Genomic DNA, 20,103 nt, shown 5'->3' with positions numbered 1-20,103 from the left:
TAAGATGGACAAGACGTAAAACGTAGTCAATTTTATTCTCCTTAAACCACAAAATAGAGTCTTTGGTTGTACAAACATCACTAGTTACAGTCTCGCCAGGAGGTCCCGGCTGGGGAGAGGGCAGTTAGTCAGTGGCCAGAACTCCTCAGGGGACCTCTTTAAAATGCTACCGGCCGGGTTAAAAGACTCGGGGCGAGGGTGGTGTTGGCGCTGGCAGGGCCCCCACCCCAAGTCGGGGGAGGCACCCCGCCCCTCTAGGAGGGTACTGGGCCCAGGCCCCGGCGCCCTGGCCGCATGGCCCGGCGGCTGCTGCACAAGGCCACCTCCTCGGGACCCGCGGAGCCTGGAGAGGGCCTGCCCAGAAGCACCATGGCCACCTCTCCATCCTCCTCTGGCAGACCTGCAGGCGGGGGCAGGAAGTGAGTGAGCCGACGGGCCTGGCACCCTGGAGCACGGCGGGGGGGAGGGGGGACGGGGGGCCGCGGGCCTGCCAACTCACCTGGGCTTGGAGGTGGTTCCAAGGACCTCAGCTCCTCAGTGAAATCTGGGGACTGCGAGGGGGAAAGGGGCTGGTCAGGGCCTACCCAGACCTGCCTGAAGCCCCCCCCCAGGAGCCTGGGTGGGTCCCTGCGGAGCCCTGGCTGGGGGGGGGGGGGGGGGCGCGGGCGGTGAGGGGACAGGGAGGGTACAGAGCAGGCGACAGGCTGGGAGACAAGCTCAGCAGAAAGCGGCAGGAGCCGGTCAGGACGTCCTGCAGAAGGGCCGGAGGACCCGGTACCTGCATGTCATAGACAGGTCTGGAAGAGGGGAGGGCAGCAAACACCCTGTAGTCAAACTTCCTCCCAGACAAGGCCTTGAAAGGACAGCGTGAGGAGAGAGGCAGAGAGCGTTAAGAAGAAGAGAGGGTGGGAGCCTGGATCCCTGCCCCGCCAGGGGAGGAAGGCAGGGGAGGGCAGCAGCTGCTGGTTCCTCACCAATCGTCCTGGGGAGGTGCCAGTCTGGGGGCCGAGGTCTGGAGGGACAAGAAGGGGGCGTCGGGAGAGGTCTGCACCGCAGGCTGGGCCCCCGCCTCCCGCCCAACGCACAGACCTTCCAAGGGGGTGGGTGACGGGGTAGGCGCGGGCGAGGGGGCCTCAGCCAGGCGCTCCAGGGGCCCCCGCTTGCTTCGGCCCTCCTGGGACTTGCTGAGGACCATCTGTGCGCGGAGAGCGTCCTGCTCCAGGGACTTCATCCTGTGGGCGGGTGGAGGGCGGGCAGCGAAGGGCGGGGCGGGCAGCGGGTGGGAGCAGCAGCAGGCGGAGGCAGCGTAGAGTGGGGTGGGGCGGGGCCTCACCTGGCCGCCCTCCACAGCGCCCGCTTCTCCGCCTCCAGGGCGCGGCGCTCAGCTGGGGACAGGGCCCGCTCTGGGGCCGGCAGCTCGGGGCTCTGCACGCGAAGCCGCTCCTGGTGGCGCCGCTCGGCCTTGGCCGTCCGCACTGGGGCGCCGCCTCCCTGCGGTGGGGGAGACGCGGGGCCGAGCCTGGGCCGGGCGACAGGACAGGAGGGCCGGGTGGAGTGACGCCCGGCACGGGCAGAGGGGCGCTGGGGGCAGGTACTGGGGCGGCCCTCCCCCGCCTCACCCTTCAGCCGCGGGGCCCTGGCCGGCCCAGGGTGGCTCCTCCTCAGGCTCCTCGTCCTCGGGAGCATCAGCTTCTGGGCGCACCGTGTCGGCCGCTGCCTCGCGCAGCATCTGTGCCCTCTTCTGCTGTAGCTTGCGGGCTAGGGGAGCAGAGGGTCAGGCCGTGAGCTGGTGTCCCGGCCCCCCCCCCTCCCCACCCCCCCCCCCCCCCCCGGCCACCCGCAGAGGCCGCCTGCTCACCCTCCTCCTCCTGCATCTTCCGCAGGTCGTCGGCGCCCACCAGCGACACGCGCTTAGGGGGGCCCTCGGCCTGGGGCACCCGCATCTCCAGCTCGAAGTATTTCTGCCGCTCGCGGAAGGACAGCTGCTCCGGCGAGGCCGTGGGCCCGGGCATGGGGGGCTGGGGGAAGCGCGCCCTGAGACCCGGCCCCTCGAGTGTCACACCTTCGCAGGCGCACGCAGCAGGGCACCTGAGGGCTGCCCACCACCTACCTGGGCAGGGGTGTCCAGAGGCGGGTGTAGGCCGGGCACAGCCGCGAACGTCCTATAGGCTTGCTTCACGTTGGCCGGCAGCTCGGCAGGGGAGGGCGGGGACGGGGGCTGGGGACGGGCGCAGTGAGCTGAGCAGGGACAGCTGTCCCTGCAGCACCGCCCACCCCGCCACCAGCTGTCCTTGCTGACTGCCCCCATCCCTGCCCCGTGGGTCAGGGCACTCATGGGCTGGGGACCACCTCTGCCCCTGGGGGCCAGGAAGCCCCTTGGCCAGGCCTGAGCCAGTGGCTGGATCACCCCAGGCTTTATCTGCAAAGGGGTTCAGGTGGGGGGTGTGAGGGACGGGGTGGGGCAGAGAGACGGTGCCAAGGTGGGCGGCTGGGTGCCCAGGAGGTGAGGCCGACACTCACCCATCTGCTGCCCGTTAGGAAGGGGCAGAGGCTGGGCAGTGGGCTCCAAGCTGGCACCTCAGCATCTGCCCCAGCCCTGCCCCCAGGCCTGGCTCTCCCCAAGCAGTGGAACCGGGGAGCCTCTGCAGGCAGGTGCGGGCTCGGGGCAGGGTAGAGGGGCCTCCGGGGACTCCCAGACATGAAGACAGATGGGGGCAAAACAACCAGGCACTGGGGAAGGCCAGCCTGACCCCCAGCCCCCCTCTGCCCAGGAGGCCAAAGGGAGCTCTCCAGCCTGTGATACCAGCCAGCTGGGCCAGGAAGGGGCCTGCAGGCCATCCCCCTGTGGGATGGCAGCTGGGGGAGGGGTGTGCCCTGGCACCCCTCCCGGAAGGAGCGGACTCTGCACACAGCACCCCTCTGCAGTCCCCCTGCCGTGTGTACTCACCTGCTGGTGGCCAGGGGAGCAGGGGACCTCAGCCATCTCTCCACTTCCAGGCAGCACCTGGAAGAGCAGAGTGGTGGGTGTCAGGAGGGTCAGGCAGGGCTGGGGGCTCCTTAGGAGGAGGTGGGGGGGGGTGACTGCCTCAGTAGCACAAAGGCTAGTCCTCAACTCCCTGACCTGAGCAGCCCCGAGACATCTGAGATGGATGGGCCGGGCTTCCCCTGGGTGGAGTGGCCACCCTCCCCATGAGCCTCAGAGGCCCGTCAGCCAGGGAGGCCCGCCCCCTGCGAGCCACCTCCAGCTGTGCCTCTTTCTGACGGGGGACACTGGGCCCCCTCCCCTCCTGGGGGCTTCCTGCTGTTGCCTGTGTGGGGCTGAGCACAAAGCCCCTGAGCAGGCTCACCCAGCCCCCAGCCAGCACAGCCTCCCCACCAGCCCTGCGGGGTCTCCTGGCAGCAGCTGGCGCTAGGCAGCCCGCCCTCCAGGCAAGGGCTGAGAACCACAGGCCTGTGCCCAGGGCCCTGCCCCCACTGCAGTGCAGGCCCGCCTCCCAGCCTGCTCCCCTCTGACGGCTCCTCTGGTGGCCCCTGGGCCCACAGCCCTCTGCTCTGCCTCCAGTCTGCCTCTGTGGGGTGGCGGGGGGCAGGTGGCAGCGGGTGCATCATGGCTGGGCTCAGGGGTGGAGGACGACAGACACGTGCCAGGCTAGGGGTGGCGCTCCAGCTCGGGCACCCTGGCCAGTCTCTGCCCTGCACGAGGGCCCTTTGAGGCCCTCAGCCCTCTCCCCGGGGGACAGAATCCTGGCGGAGCTCTGTCCTGCAAGGCCTCAGGTGAAGGGAAGGAGGTAAGATGGGGGTAGGACTGACGGACAAGTGGGCGGAGGCCGGGACAGGGGTGTGACGACCAGGGACTGACCCTCTGCACACTGCCAGCGCCAGGGGTGGCAGCCGGGGCTTGGCAGGCCGGCTTCAGGCTCTCTGGGCTCCGACCCTGGGGGTAGAGTGGACACAGGGCTGCCGGGGCCTTGCCTGCCAGAGTGCGGGGTGGGCAGCCAGGCCCGGGGATGCTGGGCTGTGGGGAGGAGCCCGCCATGCGGGTTGGGAGGGCCTGGGCACTCACCGTGGCCTCCGGGCCCCACAGTGGGATCTGTCCGGGCAGCTCCTTCTCCTGTGAGCAGAGGAGACAGTGGTCGGGGCCGATGGCCTTAGGCTCCCAGCCCAGGGGCTGCTGGCTGTGGGCGGCTCTGACCTTGCCGGGGCCCTCAGGGCTCAGCTCCCGGTCGATGGAGGAGATGCTTTCCAGGCTGTTCCGGCGGCCAAGGCCAGCCGCGAAGGGGTTGGCGATGACACCTGGGGACACCTGCGGGGGAGGGGCGGAGTGACCACACTTGAGGCAACCTCTGGGGTGGCCTCTGCTCGCTCAGGACTCCATGCTACCATCGCATCTGTGCCCAGGGCACCCACAGGTCACGTCTGCACACCACGCTCCAGAGGACATGGCAATGCAGGGCACTGGGTGAGAGAGGGCAGCCGTGGACACGCACCCCGGGAGCACAGAGCCGACGAGGTGGTGGGGGCAGTGAGGAGCCTCACAGCACAGAGGGGCTGCGGCCAAAGTCCAGTGGAAGGAGGCCGACAGATTCCTGACATCGGAAAAGGCCCTTTAAAGGAGGAAGACTTGACTGTGGTGTTGACCGGAGTGATGATGACAGCAGACCTGAACATGCACTTCTCCAGCGTAAGCGATGATCAGGATGTGAAAGGTGCCCGCTCACAGGCACAACCCAGCCCCGGAGCGGTCCTGAGACCCTAAGAGCCAGGAGCACGCCCAGCGCCCACATCCCGGCTCCTAAATAGCCCTGTCCACTAAGGGAACCAGTGCTCCTTGGAGAAAGAAGGTATGGGAAAGTGAGGTGACCCCAGACTTCCTGCTGTGCTAGAAAGGAGGCTGCCTGAGGGAGGTGGGCCAGGGCCCCCCAACAGGGCCCCGGGCCAGCCAGAAGCCCTCTCGTCAGCTCCGTCTGGATGGCTGGAGCACCAGATATCAACAGCAGCAGTGACAACTCTCATCACGAGATAAAAGGGGAAATCTGCGCTAAGGAAGGCGCCGCCCAGCGCCTGTGGAAGGAGCAGTGGGAAGGGCGTGCGACTGCCCTGAGGCTGATGAGGAGGAGTGAGCGGCTGCCCTCCCCAAGCACGCGCACAGCGCCTGTCAGTTCCTGGGGGAAAGTGTCAGCTGGCGGGGCGACCCAGAGACGCCCCCGTGCGGGCACCACCACCCGTGGGTCTGGTGGGAGGCCCTCTGAGACAGTGTGAGCTCTGTGATAACCCCGCCAAAATGTAGCCACTGCAGCTCGTCCTAGGGAGGCACTGGACAGACCCCTGTGAGCACCATCCACGCCATGATGGCCTGTGCTCACCTGAAGCTCCAGGTCAGGCTGGGCGACAACCAGATGCCCACATGCCTTGTGGCTCTAAAGGTCACCTTGGACCGTTGGTGGGAGGCATGCAGGGCCTCTGAGTGAGAGGTCCTGTCTACTGTCCTTGACACTTTTCTTCAACTCTAAAATTGTCAATACTTTATCTACTTGCTTGTATCTTTCAAAATAGAAATAACAGCAGGAGAAACCACACTAATGCAGATGCTGGCCTGAGGGGCACCGAGAGGGGATTCAGACCCCTGGAGGGGCTGTATTCACAGCTGGCAAAGGTTTAACGAGAGCAGCCGGTCTGTCCTCCCGGCCACGCTGCTCACTTGCAGGGTCTTCGCTCCTGGACTGGAGACTGACCTCGCGACGCAGCAGTGAGCACGCCGTGTCCCACCCCCCAGGTCGCAGGGGAGCTTCCAGCAAACTCCACTTTTAAAGTCACCTTTAAGAACTGAAAATGAGTTCTGGGCTTCCCTAGTGGCCCAGTGGTTAAGAATTCACCTATCAATGCAGGGGACATAGGCTCGATCCTGTTCCAGGAAGATCCCACATGCCGCAGAGCAGCTAAGCCCACGAACCACCAACTACTGAACCCAGGGTCTAGGGTCTGTGCTTCCCAACAAGAGAAGCCACCTCAGTGAGAAGTCAGTGCACAGCAACAAGACCAGCGCAGCCAAAAATAAAACTTAAACAAAGATAAGCCTAACTCTATGACAAGCTGGCAGTAGAACAATATGGAGAACTATTTGCAAGTGACGTAACATAGTATTTTGACTATACCTCTTAAGTAGATAAATCCTAAGGACATCAAGAAATGTTAAAATGCTATTAATGGTCTTATTACTAGTAATAACATTGATATGGCTTTTTGAAATCAATAATTATGATATTAATTTAATAAAATGACTTTTAAGGTGAGAAAAAGAGACACAAATATAAAGTCAAAAGAATCAAAGCCTCCTATCCTTAAGCATGGGTTGAAAGTAACAACCTTACAGATTTTTTTCCGCTAGAAGCCTGCCTCCCCAAGACCCGTGTGCTGCAGAGGCCCAGGAGCAAGGCCACAAGGACCAGCCAGTGATGGTCTGAGCCTCACACCAGGGCTGAGGCAGGAGACACAGGGATGCCTGGGTGCACCATCAAGCCGGTATGTCACTGGCTTGTCACCACGGTGCCCACGCGGGCAGACGGCAAAGACCAAAAAGCAGTCACCCTGGGGGTTTCCAAGGCAGCCACTTGTTATTTAAAAATCAACCAACGAAAGGAAAGAATCAGAGTGTTTACCACACATCTCCTATACAAAATCTTATTTTAGGATAAAAAATAGCTGATAAAATTTCTTCTTTACAGAAAGGTCATTAGAATGACTGAAAGCACTAGATGAGGAAGGAGTAACTGAGGCAGTCTTCCTTCGGTCAGTAATCAAGGAAACATAGAAAAGAAGGGCAGTCTTGATCAAAATCCAAAAGGTGGTTTTTCTGAGAAGGCTGCTAATATATACAAAACTTTGGTGAGTGTGATGGGGAGGAAGAGATGGCAGAAATCAGATCAAGACGGTGACAGGACCACAGAAGTGGAGGGGAGGAGACAGAATGTTCTGGACTTTGCACCAAACATGTTGAGCACCAGTCAGCAAGCTCTTGGAAGTGCACAGCGGCCCCTGCAGCGCTGCCCCCAGCTGGCCACCAGGCCTGCCCGCTGGGGTGGGGCCCTGGGGGCAGCGGCCGGCACAGAGCACAGACAGGCAGGTCCTGATGCCAGCCTGCCACCTGCCGTGCAGAGGTTGGGGAGGAGGCCAGGGCACAGCTGATGTGAAGACGGGCTGGCAGATCCCAAAGTTTGGAGAGATGGCTGTGAACCCTCATTCCTACAGGGGTTGAACGGGTCACCACAGAGGAAGCAGGTGGGCTGAGGTTAAGAGAAATGGGGCTGGGTAGATGACTGGTGTCCTGACAGATACACGTCACCCCTTTTTCTTTCAAGCAGCAAGCTAGCTGGAGGAAACCTGTGGGCTGCACCTCCTCGTACTTGGCACAGGGCTGTAAAAGCCACCAATAAAAAGACTCCAGAAAACTCAGCACTCATTTCAGAGAAAATTCTTACAGGTTATAAATGGAAACAGCCCTCCAAGTTTAAAAGAATGTTATATAAACTACCGCCTCCAAGTCAGCACAAGGCAAGGTCACTGTCCACCATCACCAGGTTCCCAGGGGGACAGAGGAGCCTGACCTCCCAGGAAAAGGGGACTCCCAGCCACCACCTGGGCCTCAGGGTTTCCTCCAGGAGATGCAACAAAGTCACTGATGAGAATCAACAAGAAAGCAAGAGCAACCTAGGAATGTGCCTAGAGAAACATTACTCACAGTTACAGAGCTCAAAGTTAACCCCTAGGTCCCAACCAACTTACAGAATTGGCAGGTCCATTTGGAAGAGAAAACACATGAAAACAAACTAAAAGTTGTCAAAAGGAGAAAAAACAGTGTGTGATTTCACCAGTTAGGTCACCTGAAACACACTCTAAAGTGGCCACACCGAGGTCAGCAGCATCAGCTCAAGAACATGGCCAGCTCCTGGGGCCACGGGATTCGGATGCAACCCACAAGGAAGTCAGACCTATCCCGATCAGTGGGAAAGTGATGGACGGTTCAATGCATTCCACTGGGATGGAAGATCCACTTGCTTGAGAAGCAATCGCAGTGGATTGTAGTGCTCTGTTTTCTAAAAAATAGCTTTGACAATCTTGCCCCAGAGAGGGTTTTCATAATCAATCCAGACATTATGAAAAAGGGTAGAAGATGTCACTCTCAGTCTCAACGTTTCTATAACCCCAGAGAGGCCGTTGTGAAGGAGCAAAACACAAAACCCACTCATGCCCTACGCAACAAAAAACAGAAGCTTACAACGCAAAAGACAAACTGCAAGTTACGTTGAGTCACACGTCAAAGGACACCAGGTCCACGGAGACAAGCTGGTGCAGCCTGAGGCTGGGCAGGGGCGGGGCAAGCCTGCGGCCTCGGGCCCAACACCCCTTCATCCAGGGTGCTGTCCTGCAGAAGCCCCCCCAAAAGCATCAAGACGGGCTCTGAGCACTCTGGTTGGAAACACAGCAACCCAGGGAGAGGTGGCCAGACAGTCAGAAGAGTCCAGGGAGGCCTCCATAAAGTGCGGGAGACACCTGCTCTGCTCTTCGCCCTGGCGTGTATTTGCTCTCTTTGTACTGAAACCTTAAAAATAAGTACATGTACTGACCGAAACATGTAAGGTCAAACTTTAAATGAGAAAGCAGAAGACACAGCCTTCTTTGGAAAACCTGAGCAAGGTTCCTCACCAGAAACGACAGGTTAGGGTTCCTACAGGCACACAGGGATGAGGGCACAGAGGCCAACACAGGGGGCCCCAGAACCCAGGGAGTGGGGTCCCAGTCCAGTGCTCAGGCAGGAGAAACAAGGACAAACGCACCATCCTTCCCAGTTCAGGAGATGACACACAGAAGAAGGGGGGCCCCGCCTCGGCAGTGCAGGGACAGGGGCAGGAGGCTGCTGTCCCAGAGACCCACTGCAGCCCCATCCCCAGCAAGGAGGCCCTCAGCTGGCAGCTGCCGCGGGGAACGAGCTCCCGGAGGCGGTGGGTGGGGGGTGCTGCAGGAGAAGCAGCCCCCCTCGGCTGATGCTGGGAGCCCGGGGGCAGCGACAGCACAAGACAGCAGGGACCCCTGAGACGGCACGGCCAGGCTGGTGCAGGACACAGGTTGGGCTGGACACCAGGCCTCTGCAGCCCAGTCCCGGGCCTGGCAGCCGACACTTCCTCCAGGAGCTGCAACGGAGAACCGCTGGGTCCCCACAGGCCCGCCCAGGTGACTGCGCGGGGACATGGGTCCGGGCCCTGAGCTCCCTAAGGGGCTTGCTAGAAACAGAAAGCAGGCCGGCGCCAGGCCAGCGTGGCAGGCCCTGGGGGTTTGCAGGTGGGCTGTGTCCTGCTCTGGGCTGTCCTGCCCTGGCCTGGCAGCCCCAGGGCACAAATGCTGCTCGCCTGGTTCAACCTTTTCTTTGAAAACGCAACCAGGTCTTCTGTACACACACTCTGTCCCATCAGGGCCGTGAGCGAGGCCGAGACGAGGGCCTGGCACCCGCAGCGCACGGCTCCCCCAGGTCTGACTCGCAACGGCCAAGCGCGCCCTGGCCCCAACGGACCAGGAGCATCCCGGCCACACTGGGGGCAGAACCCAGTCCCTGTGGCTGAGCACCAGCCAGGGAACACTGACCTCGGGGGTGGCAGTGTTGGTGTCGAAACCGTCGCAGACCAGCACAGTCAGGGTGTCGCCCACGCTGCGCAGCAGTTGCACGGCCTCGCCGTGTGTCAGGCCCAGCAGGCTCTGCTGATTCACCTCCAGCAGCCGCAGCCCCACCCGCAGACGGCCGTCTCGCCCAGCTGCTCCTGTGGGGCTCACCTGTGGGGAGACCACCGCGCTCAGGACCAGCCCCGGAGCTGGGCCCCTCCCTGCCCGAGAAGCCCATGGGGCGGGCAGGTGAGCAGGAGCTCACCTTGGAGATGAAAATGCCCTCATCGGTGGGGTCGCAGGGGTTTCCGGCATGGCCCTTGGCGCCCCCACGGATGCTGATGCCCAGCCTCTCCCCGGGGGCCTTCTGGATGCAGAGTTCCCGCATGCCCGGGGGCGGCGGGTCCCTCCGCACGAGCAGTACCAGCTCCAGGCAGGGCCGGAGCAGGGCGCTGACCGCTTCCTGGTGCGTGGCCTCCCGCACATCCTGCCCATTCACTGCCAGGATGCGGTCCCCGACCCGCAGGCCGCTGCGTGCAGCCAGGCCCCGCGGGAGCACCTGTGGGGGGAGGGCCGTGTGCCGTGGGCAGCGGGCTGGGCCACCCTGCACCCTGAGACGCCCGCAGGGTCTGCTCTACCTTAGAAATGAACACGCCAGGCTCCTGGACACCGAATGGGTGGCTGGAGTGGTCGGAGCCCCCAACGATGCTGAGCCCCAAGGGGCCCCCCGCTCTGGGCAGACAGATCTCCTGGGAACACAGAGGAACAGGAAGGGTGGCTGGAACAAGCTGAACATTAGAGGGAGCCTTCCCAAGACCAGCAGGTGTGTGAGACCAGGGAGCTCCACCACAGGGAGGCCCTGTGAGGGTGCAAAGAGGACTGCAGGGGGAGGAAGCCCCTACAGAATGATGCCCTGTGTCCTGGAGCCTGAGAGGACAGGGCAAAGGCCCTTGTTCTCCCATCAGTGGGGCCAACACCCCATACCTAGAGCTGTGCGGCTGTGGAGAAGGGGGCTGGCTGGTGGGCAGGGTCAGGGCTGTGGTCTCACCTCCACTGGGTACGGCCCCTCCAGGGCAGCGGCCAGCAAACCAGGGGACAGCCTCAGAGGCCCGGGCTCCCCTGGGGCAGCAGGGGCAGCAGGGCGGGGTGGGGAGGAGTGGGGCGGAGGGCTCGGGGCTCGGGGCGCCCCAGCCTCCCGCTCCAGCAACAGCGCGATGGTGGGCGAGGCGGCGGTCAGCAGGGAGACGGCATGGTCGTGCCTGGCCTCGGTCATGTCCACCCCGTTGATCTGCAAGAGCGCGGCCAGTCAGACGGCCCCAGGGAGAGGGGTGCACAGGTGCTGGGCAGGCCCACCGCCGCACTCACAGAAAGGACGCGGTCGCCGACCTGCAGGGTGCCTGCCCGGTGGGCGGCGCCCCCCTCAGCGATGCGGGAGATGAAGATGCCCTGCAGCGGGGGATGGCTAGTGGGTATCTGCAGGCTGACCAGGCTTGCCCCCTGCCCCGCTCTGCCCCCTGGCCCAGTCTCACCCCGTCGCCGGCCCGGTAGGGCGTGGAGCCTTTCCCGCCTGCGATGCTGAAGCCCAGCCCCTTCTCGCTGCGCACGAGGCAGGCCACGTGGCGCTGGCGGGGGGGCCTGGGGGGCTCGGGTGGGAGCAGGGGCAGGCGCAGGCTGCCCCCTCGCCGCTCCCGCGGGCTGTAGTCGTCCTCGGGCCGCAGGGCCGTGACGGTGACCGCGTTCTCAGGCTCCACCATGCGCTCCCGCCACAGCCGCATGTGCACGGTGGCGCCCGCCCCACGCAGCGCCTCCACAGCCTGCTGGTGCTCTGCGTCCTGCAGGGCCACGCCGTTCACCTGCCACACGGGACTCGTCAGCGCACCCTCCACAGGTGGGCCGGCCGAGGGAAACAAGCCGCAGCGTGCCAGGGCCTGCTACCCGCCTCCCTGTGGGTACCAGCTACCTATCTGGGCAATGCAGGCCTAGGAGGCCCACTGTCGAGGAAGCAGGCGACGCCCCTACTAGTCCACAGCGCCCAGTCCTGGCGCCCCTGCCCCACACACCTGCTCCTTATCTGAGCAGTCCTGGGGAGGATGCCGGGGGTTCTGCGGGTCTGACCCTGCCCCGGGCTCTCTGAGCTGCTGGGACACAGCAGCCCCTCTGTCGAGTGAGTGCAGGGTCGCTTCCTCCTGCCCTGGTCCCCCAGGGAAGGGCACACGGCCCTCTGACCCCTCTGACACCTAAGACCACAGGCACGTGGCCTCCAACGCTCCCTGACATGGCCAGAGCCCCATCCCAGAGGCCTCCTGCCCAGACACGAATTTCTGCCTTGGGCTGACCTCCGGTCTACCCAGAGCTCTAGCTTATGAGCTCCATGCCTCGTAGGGGTCCCATGCTTGGGGCTCTCAGGAGGAGCTGGGTGCCCCCTTCCTGGAAGGGAGGCAGCCCAGCACCAAAAGTGGGACTGAGAGGTCCCAAGGGTGTGCACTTTACACGGTGGCCGGGGGGCTCACCTCAAGGAGCTTGTCTCCTACTCGGACCCCAGCCCGAGCTGCAGGGCCCTCCTCAGACACCCGGGAAATGAAAATGCCCTGCAGGACAGAGATAGGCCAAGAACGTCAGTGGATGCCTAGAGGGGCCTCCACCCTGCCCTTGTGGAGAGGGGCCCCCAGCAGCTGTGCGAGGCTCAGAAGCCCCCCAGTCAGGGCTGCAAAGACACCCCAGGGCGCAGGAAAGGCAGAAGTGGGCCTGCAGTGGTCAAACTGCCTAGGTGTGGGCTGCTGTGAGGTCCCGGGCATCAGGGAGTGAGGGTGCAGGTTAGTCCCGGGAAGTTCAAGCTGCACACAGCGCAAGAGGCGCCGGTGAAAGGGAGGTGAGGCTGAAGGAGACAGCAGGCAGACCGGTGGCCCTGATCGTCCTCTATGACCCTGCCCCCAGCAACCCCGGCCTCCAGGACCTCATGTGCTGGAGGAGCAGGGACCCCGCGGGCAGCACAGGGTGGGGGCAGCTCCTCACCTCGTCATCCCCCTTATAGGGTGTGGAGCCCTTGCCACCCGCAATGCTGATGCCCAGGCCCCCCGTCTGCCGCACAATGGTGAGCGTCAGCTGCAAATAGAACAGATGCGCCGTGTCCAGGGAGGGCTGAGGGGCCGGGGCCTGGTCCCCTCTGGCCACCAGCAACCTCTCCCAGGGCCGGCTAGGGCCACAGAGGAGCTGAGCAGGTGGGGTTGCCGGGCTCCAGGGAGCGCAGCCAGAGGGAGCGCTGACCTGTGGGTGACAGGGGCCTTGCAGGGCCAGAGTGCTGCAGGAGAGGGGGCACACCCTGCACCTCCTCCAAGATCGGCCACCCCTGCCTGGAGGCCGGCGCGCTGTGGGTCTAGCAGGAGCCCCAGGCCCTGGCTCTGAGTTTGGGGAGGAGGCCTGAGCAGCAGTGGGAACGAGACGGAGAGCCCGCAACCCGAGAGCAAGGCCCGCAAAGCCCGGGGCAAGAGTGCAGTGGCAAGCGGGTACAGACCTCTTCCTCCTCAATGCGAGCGGGCTCTATCAGCAGGTTATTGGCCTGGTCAAACGACACCCCCTGTTAGGACAGGACCAGCAAGGACATGCAGGTCAGCTGCCGCCCGGCCCCGCCACCTCCTTGCCCGGCCCCGCCACGAGCAAGAGAGAGAGAGAGAAGACCACACCAAGCTCCCACAGACTGAGCGCCCTTCCTGCCTGGGTCTGGTGCTGCCCCCAGGCAGGGGGTCCCCTCCGATCTGGAGGCCTGGCTGCTGCTGCCGACCTGCCAAATGGGCAGGCTGGGCTGGTGCCAGGTGGGCCTAGGCCTGGCTGTGCCAGCTCTGACCGCCCAGGCCCTCTCAGCCGCCACAGAACTAGGCTGTCTGTGCTCAGCGCAGAACCACAGACATGTCAGATGCGGGGCTGCTGCGGGGCACAGCATCCCATGGAGAAGACAGGGACCCGTGAGAGCCAGCCCTCCAGAGACCAGGGCAGGCAGAGGGGCCTGGGTAGAAGGGGGGACTGCCAGGGGCTTGGGATGGGGCTACAGGGCCAGCACGGAGCTCGCAACTGAGTCAGCACCCAGCCTGCAGAGGAGAGTAAGAAGCTGGGGACAGGCACCTCCCGTGCCAGTTGCCTCGAGTCGCCTGGGACCCACAGCGGTGTGGACCAGGGGGCCTGGCCAGCCGGGTTCAGGCTGGCGTGTGGGGCCAGACCCACCTTGACAGAGGGTGCAGAGGCGGCCGCCTTCTCCTCCTCTGCCGCTGCCGCCGCCCCGTCCTCTTCCTCCTCAGCCTCGCCTTCCTCCTCTTCCTCTGCTCTCGGAGCCCAGGACATGTGCGGGCCGTTGTGCCAGCCCCCAGCCCCCACCGGGCCCTCACTGTCTGGCGGTGTCCCCTGCAGGAGGGCCACCACGGCCTCAGGCTGGGGCAGCTTGGAGATCTTGAAGTGCTTCTTGTAGTGGGGCGTGTCTTTGCGGATGAGCCTCTGTCTGCCCCCTGGCAGGGGCCAGGGCGCCTCTGGCTGGCCCTCCTCACTCTCGCCATCCTCCCTGGGCAGGAGCAGCGTGTCCTCCGCGAAGCGCACAGTGGGCTGTGAGAGCTGAGCGTGAGGACTAGGCTGGCCCACCCCCGAGCACAGGGCTAAGGTAGCAGACAGGCGCTGAGAAGGTCCGCTGCCCAAAGAACAGGGACAAGTGACGAGCCAGCGAGGGGCACAGAGCAGTCAGCGGGGAGAGCAGGCTTGGGGGCTGGGAGGCTCTGCCCACCAGGCTCTCAGCAGCCCCAAGGCAGGGCCCCAGCAGGACCGCGAGGAAGGCCCTGGTGCCCGGGAGCGTTCCAGAGGGGAGCGTGCCAGAGGGGAACGTGCTGTAGTGACGGGCATGGGCGGGCAGGGCCCAGGCTGGAGCCGGCCTTGAGGTACAGACCCTCCTCCCCAAGCCCTCGCCCCGGCCTGGGGCAGCCTGACTCCTGCTGGGCCCCACACAGGGAAGAGTGCAACTGGGGGCCCACCTGAAAGAACTATCTGGTCCTGCCTGCACACCTGCTTGGAAAGGAGAAGGGGTGGGAGCTGGCAGGCCCGCCCCTGAGCAAGCGGCCCCCAAGGCCAGTCTCACCTCCTCGTAGGTCTCCTCCATGACCTCCTCCTGGGTGGCTGGCATGGGTTCCTGCTGGCTCAGCCCCTCCTCCTCAGCCAGCGGGCCCTCAGGCTCGCCCTGGGAGGCTGTGCCGGCAGACAGGTGCGAGTCTGCACTCAGGCCAGACTCAATGCTCAGCCTCTTCTCCTGCGGCAAGGGAAGGCAATGGGTTGGGCTGCCCCTGGAGGATCCCACATTGCAGGATGCACCCCAGGGCTCCCTGTTGCCTGACCACAGAGCCTCGGGAGTTTCCCCTCCTAGCTGCCCCCATCCTGCAGGAAGTCTGTGCTCATCCTCTGGGGTGCCTGCTGTCCCACCCCTAGGGAAGCCGCACTTCCAGCTCCAACAGCTGCGGATACACAAAACCACCCTTCTGTGGTTTGAACCCTCACGGCTCATTCCAAAAAAATCACAAGGGCAGGAGCTGACCAGTCCCCCGAGCGAACACCAGCTCGAGGATAGGCAGGCGCCCCAACCAGCATGAGCATGCCTCCCGGACCAGCGAGGGCAGCTTCCCGTGGGTGGCTGTGCATTGCAGACACAGGTCCCACCACGTGTCCCCAGGCATCAGCCACCCTGCTATACCCAGGGGCCCTGAGTGAGCAGAGCTGGGCCTGCCTGACTCTGAACAGCCCCCCTCACGGAAGCTGACAGTGTGGGTACCCTTGAGACGAGCCAGCCCACAGGCCCATTTCTCCAGCCGCTCCTGGCTCCTCACAGGCAGCTGCCCCACGTCCATGCCAAATGGCTCTTGTGTCTGCCCAGCGGCCCTGGGTAGAGGTGGCCTGCTCTGCGGAAGGCGCGCACACTTGGCCCTGAGCTTCCCAACCAGCACCACAGCCTGGCTCCTCTCCTGGTGGGTTCCCCATGCCCATGCCGGCTGGGAGCCCTGCACCCAGCCTGGGGCTCCCGCGGGAAGGCCTGTAAGGCGGGCAGCTATCCCTCCCGTGGCCTGCGGGGCCCCACAAGCACCTCCTCGGAGGGTGAGGGTGGCACAGGGTCAGGCCTGCAGGAGGTGGCTTCGCTCCGGCGCTCCACACCCCTCTTCATCACCTTGAGCTCGCTGGGGTGTGGCGTAGCCCGACGCTGCAGACCCTGCAGTGGGCACAGGGGTGAGGGGCAGGTGGGGCAGGGGTCAGGCGGGGGCAGGGAGGCGGGAGCCCCCGGGGACCCCACCCCGCCATACCCGTTTCTCAGCAGCGGCTTCCTCCGGGTCGTCGTCACCCACAGGGGCCTCCAGGAACTGGATGACGCTGACACGGCTGAGCGGGGCGTCACCCCAGCTTTCCGAAGGGCTGCTCCGCAGCCCAGGGTCCTCTGTGGAAGCGTCTGTCAGGGGGAACCCCGCCCCGCCCCAGGCCCCGCCCCGCCCCAGGCCCCGCCCCCAGCGACCTACCAAGGCTGGGCAGCGGCTGCTGAGGCAGCAGGTAGCAGGTGAGCACCTTCTCGCCTGTCTGGGCATCATCCTCAGTCTGGAACCGAAGCATGGGCTGCGCCTGGTTCTCTGCTAGCCACAAGGCCTTCAGGTTGAGGTGCGTGAGTGCGAATGGCAGACTCTGCAGCCTGGGGGTGGGGGCAAGGTCAGCTCTGGGAGAGCCAGGCCCCGCGCCGCTGGATGGGGGCAGCACTCACCGGTTGCCCGCCACATCCAGCACGTGTAGCTCAGCTGTGTGGGCGAGCTCTGGTGGCAGGACGGCCAGGCGGTTGTCCCTCAAAGAGAGGACGCTGAGTGCCACGCAACCCCCAATCTCAGGTGGCAGTACCTCTAGGTGGTTCCGGTCCACGTTGAGGTTGGTCAGCTTGGTCAGTTTCCCCAAGGAGTGGGGCAGGGCCTGGCGGGGAGGAGTGAGGATCAGAGACCAGCAGGAGCCCGAGGGTGCCGTCTCTGCCCTTGCTCTGGCCCAGACGAAGCAGATATCTGGCTCCCACCACTCTGCACGCCTCCAGGTGTTCCCCCATTCTCCCTGCCTCCCACACTAACTCTGAAACCGGCCCCACCGTCAGCAGGTTCTCTGTGAGGATCAGCTCCGACAGGTTCTCACAGTCCCCGATGGCTTCTGTCACCTCGCACAAGCGATTCTGGTCCACCTTCAAGATGGACAACTGCTTCAGCTGACCTGGCGTTGGGAAGATGCAGCAACAGGCTCAGTAGGGCTGGGAGCATGGACACTCACGAGACTGAAGCAGCTTGCGCTGGGGCAAGGACTCCTACCTCCCGCACTGTGAGACCGCTGAGACCTCAGCCTCCCTCCAGACACGCGCTCACTGCCCCACCCTGCTACCAACCTGAGCACGCCTAGTGGCTCCCAGGTCCCCGGTCCCTCATCGTGCCCTCACGAGCTCACCACCCGCACTTGCCACCGTGCACTGCCTTAGCTCCCCAGGTGTGAGCACAAGTTGTGCCACTGTGGCTCAACGCATCCCCTCCTCAGGGACAGGTCCCAGAACCCAGCAGAGCCAGGGATCCTTACCCTAGGACCCCGCTTGGCCCAGGTTCACACTAGCCACGCCCCTCCCAGCACTGACCGATGCCGTCCGGAAGCCGCTGCAGCAGATTCTGGGAAAGCAACAGGTCAGTGAGCAGCACCAGCCCCCCGAGCTCCGCAGGCAGCTCCTCCAGCCGGTTCTCAGACACGTCCAGGCACACCAGGCGCCGCAGATTCCCGAGCTCCTGGGGGTGGGTGCAGAGGGTCAGGGGGAGGGACAGGCCCAAGGCGGGGTGGCAGCCACACCCTCACTCACCGGGGGCAGGGTAGATAGCTGGTTCCGGTCCAGCCACAGCTCCCTCAGGTTGGGCAGGGCCCCCAGGGTGTCAGGCTGCAAAAAGAGGTGGGGACCAGGTGGTGGCCAAGGCTCACTCGCCCTGCCTGGCCCCGCCCCACCCACAACAGCCCCACCCTCTCCACACCAGCACTTCCAGATCGTTGCCTCCCAAATCCAGCTGTTCCAGCTTGACCAGGAAAGACAGGGACCTGCAGAGGAAACAGAGCAAGGTCTGTTGTGGCCACATGGCCCATGGTCCCTGGGGCCAGCTGCTGACAGGGGCAAGCCCACTCACGCAGGCAGGGACTTGAGCAGATTCTCCCGGAGCTCCAGGGTCACCAGGTTGGCAAGGCTGAACGAGACCAGGACAGAGTATGAGAGGAGGCAGGATGGTGGGGAGCAGTGCAGGAACAGGGCTCGGCTGAGCTCCCCGCCCCGCAGGAAGGCACTCACTTGCCCACGTCCCCAGGCAGCGCCTGCAGGGACACATCATTTAGCGCCAGGTGAGCCAGACTGCGTAGCTGAGTGAAGCCTTCGGGGAGCCTGAGGAGAGAAGAGGGTCCTCAGATGCCCAGGCTGGGGCTGCAGAACCCCCACATCCCATGCCCAGCCCTGCTGTGGCCACCACCCACCTGGACAAGGGATTCCCACTGAAGTCAGCAATCTCCAGAGCTTTGCAGAACTTGATGCTCTCAGGAATCTCAGGGATGTCTGTGAGGAGAAAGAGGTCACCACGGAGAGATGCCCACAGCCTCCAGGAGCTCAAAGCCCTTCCTGCCACCCTCAGATGCCACCCCATGCCTGCCCCAGCTCCATACCATTCCGGGACACATCCAGCTCCACCAGCTGCATGAAGTTGGCCACCTCCGGAGGCAACCGCTGGATCTCATTGTCGCTCAGGCCCAGCTTGCGCAGGTTCAGTAGCCTAAAGAAGGGCTGTGGGTAGGGGGTAGGGTCAGGGTGACAGGCCCTGTAGCGAGGGCCCCTCCCTGCTCCAAGCCACACAGGAACCCTGGGTCCTGTCCCATCACCCTGGTCTGCAGTAAGAAAAGCAACGAGACAAAAACATATACACACAGCTTCTCAAGCTTCTGACTCCTTGACTTTTGATACCTGGTCCCTTTGTGTTACCTCAGAGACACCCCCCCCCCACACACACACACACAACATTGCCAGCTGACCTACCTTGCACACTCGAGTCTTAGTCTTAACTGAGAAGTCACTTCCTTTCTCTGACCTGAAGAGTCCCTGTTCCTGCCCTTTGTTTTCCCTTAGGGCTCTACCTACCACCTGAATCACCTCTTCCACCCACCCAACCGGTGGGCCCTCCAAAGCCTGCGGTAGTTTCTGCTACTGCACCCCAGCAACCAGCCTAGCCTGAGACGCTGACAAGAATTTGGAAACTACCAAAAAAAATATAGCAAAAACAGCAGGGGCCACAGATCCATGTGAGGAGCCCTGGTCCAAGTTCTGGAATGAAGCCACACCCTCTGTGGCATGCAGCCCCCAGGCATTGGGCCACTTAGCACCCCATCTCCAAAAAGGAAATCCTTTTGTGACCTGCTTCCTTTAACCTTCTCTCCCAAGTGGCCTTAGAAGGAAAGCAAGCTGACGGGAAGAAACAAGGCAGTAAGAAGTAGATGGAACACAGACTTGTCAGGGACAGGCACCAAAAGAAGGCTCCCTCTAACCCCACCCCAGCACCCTGGAGGAAGAGAGCAGTCAGGACAGAGGCTGGGCTCCCCCTCCAGAGTAGTCCAGCAAGTTCGCATCCATCAGCCAGGCCGGTTAACCTTCCACCCCAATCTACCTCAAGCCCATCCACCTTCCCCCGAGGCTTTCCATCTGTAGCTCCTCCTCTAGGCTGTGACCATCCCCACCCCCAGGCAGGCACCTGATGACCAATGCCACCTGGTGCCAGCGCCGGCGTTGGGTGAGGAGGGTGGGGCTGGCCAGGGTGGGGCTCTGGCCAGTAAGAACTAGCAGGGCCGGCTGGACACTGCGGTGTCCCGCACAGGCCAGCGCCGGCTGAGGGTTCGGAGGAGCGGACGGTCTCATCCAGACTGACCCTGACGACCTGGAACAAGGGCTGGGCCGGCGGCCACTTACCTTGGGCAGCTCGCGCAGCTGGTTGGCGTCGAGGAGCAGCTCCTCCAGGCTGCGGCTGTACCGGTAGATCTCCTCGGGCACGGCCTGCAGCGAGCAGTGCCGCTTGTCCACCGACTCCACGTGCCGGTTGCAGCGCCAGAGCGGGATGCACTTGAGCATGGTGCGGGCGGGCGCGGGATCCGGCGGCGAGCGGGGGGCGGGGCTCGGCCCGCATGAGCGCCGGGCCGGGAGAGAGGTATGGGGCGGCCCGGGGCGGCGGCGGCGGCGGCGGCGGCGGCGCGCTGGGCCGGGCCCGCGCTCGGAACGCTCGGACCGCGGCGGCCTGGGTAGGGGGCGCGGCCCGGCCGGCGCTCAGACTCTCAGGACGTGGCAGCGGCCCGGCATCCCGCCTGGCCCACTTGACCGGTCCGTCCGCTCGCCCGCCTCCTGTGCCGCAGTCGGAACCGCCACCG

General features: G+C 64.0%; 1 protein-coding gene across 7 annotated transcripts; it reads right to left on the bottom strand.

Annotated features, from left to right (window-relative positions):
- Positions 1-16: 16 nt before the first annotated feature.
- Positions 17-19,885, bottom strand: SCRIB (scribble planar cell polarity protein). Of its 7 annotated transcripts, XM_061123016.1 has the most exons (38): positions 19,652-19,885; positions 18,361-18,478; positions 18,175-18,253; positions 17,996-18,085; positions 17,838-17,894; positions 17,688-17,751; positions 17,522-17,596; positions 17,306-17,450; positions 16,778-16,896; positions 16,412-16,611; positions 16,176-16,342; positions 15,966-16,096; positions 15,752-15,874; positions 14,759-14,926; positions 13,864-14,235; positions 13,160-13,222; positions 12,661-12,750; positions 12,159-12,236; positions 11,178-11,501; positions 11,014-11,094; positions 10,697-10,936; positions 10,287-10,397; positions 9,914-10,207; positions 9,634-9,819; positions 4,193-4,303; positions 4,052-4,111; positions 3,856-3,934; positions 3,237-3,257; positions 2,948-2,985; positions 2,111-2,218; positions 1,859-2,018; positions 1,620-1,758; positions 1,334-1,519; positions 1,090-1,232; positions 975-1,012; positions 779-853; positions 500-551; positions 17-400 (listed from the first exon to the last, which is right to left on the bottom strand). In XM_061123016.1, exons 1-38 carry the CDS (start codon positions 19,808-19,810, stop codon positions 255-257), a joined length of 4,890 nt encoding a protein of 1,629 aa, XP_060978999.1. In that variant the 5' UTR covers positions 19,811-19,885; the 3' UTR covers positions 17-254. The 7 variants fall into 7 exon arrangements, with proteins under 7 accessions (XP_060978999.1, XP_060979000.1, XP_060978994.1 ...); XM_061123017.1 differs by lacking the exon at positions 779-853; XM_061123011.1 differs by lacking the exons at positions 779-853; positions 3,237-3,257; positions 3,856-3,934 and having other exon boundaries at positions 2,948-3,004; positions 4,064-4,111; positions 13,864-14,244.
- Positions 19,886-20,103: the final 218 nt, after the last annotated feature.

This window comes from Dama dama, chromosome 21, assembly GCF_033118175.1.
Source record: "Dama dama isolate Ldn47 chromosome 21, ASM3311817v1, whole genome shotgun sequence".
NCBI lineage: Eukaryota > Metazoa > Chordata > Mammalia > Artiodactyla > Cervidae > Dama > Dama dama.
Note: the sequence above shows the minus strand (reverse complement) of the source record. Positions and strands in the feature narration are given on the sequence as shown.

Excerpts from the sequence above, each read along its gene's own strand:
- SCRIB (XM_061123016.1), bottom strand. The coding sequence starts at position 19,810 with ATGCTCAAGTGCATCCCGCTCTGGCGCTGCAACCGGCACGTGGAGTCG. Across the intron at positions 10,937-11,013 it reads TCGGCGACCGCGTCCTTTCT|ATCAACGGGGTGGACATGAC; the intron begins GTGAGTGCGGCG and ends GCGCTCTTGCAG. Across the intron at positions 10,398-10,696 it reads AGGGGCCGTACCCAGTGGAG|GAGATCTGTCTGCCCAGAGC; the intron begins GTGAGACCACAG and ends CTGTGTTCCCAG.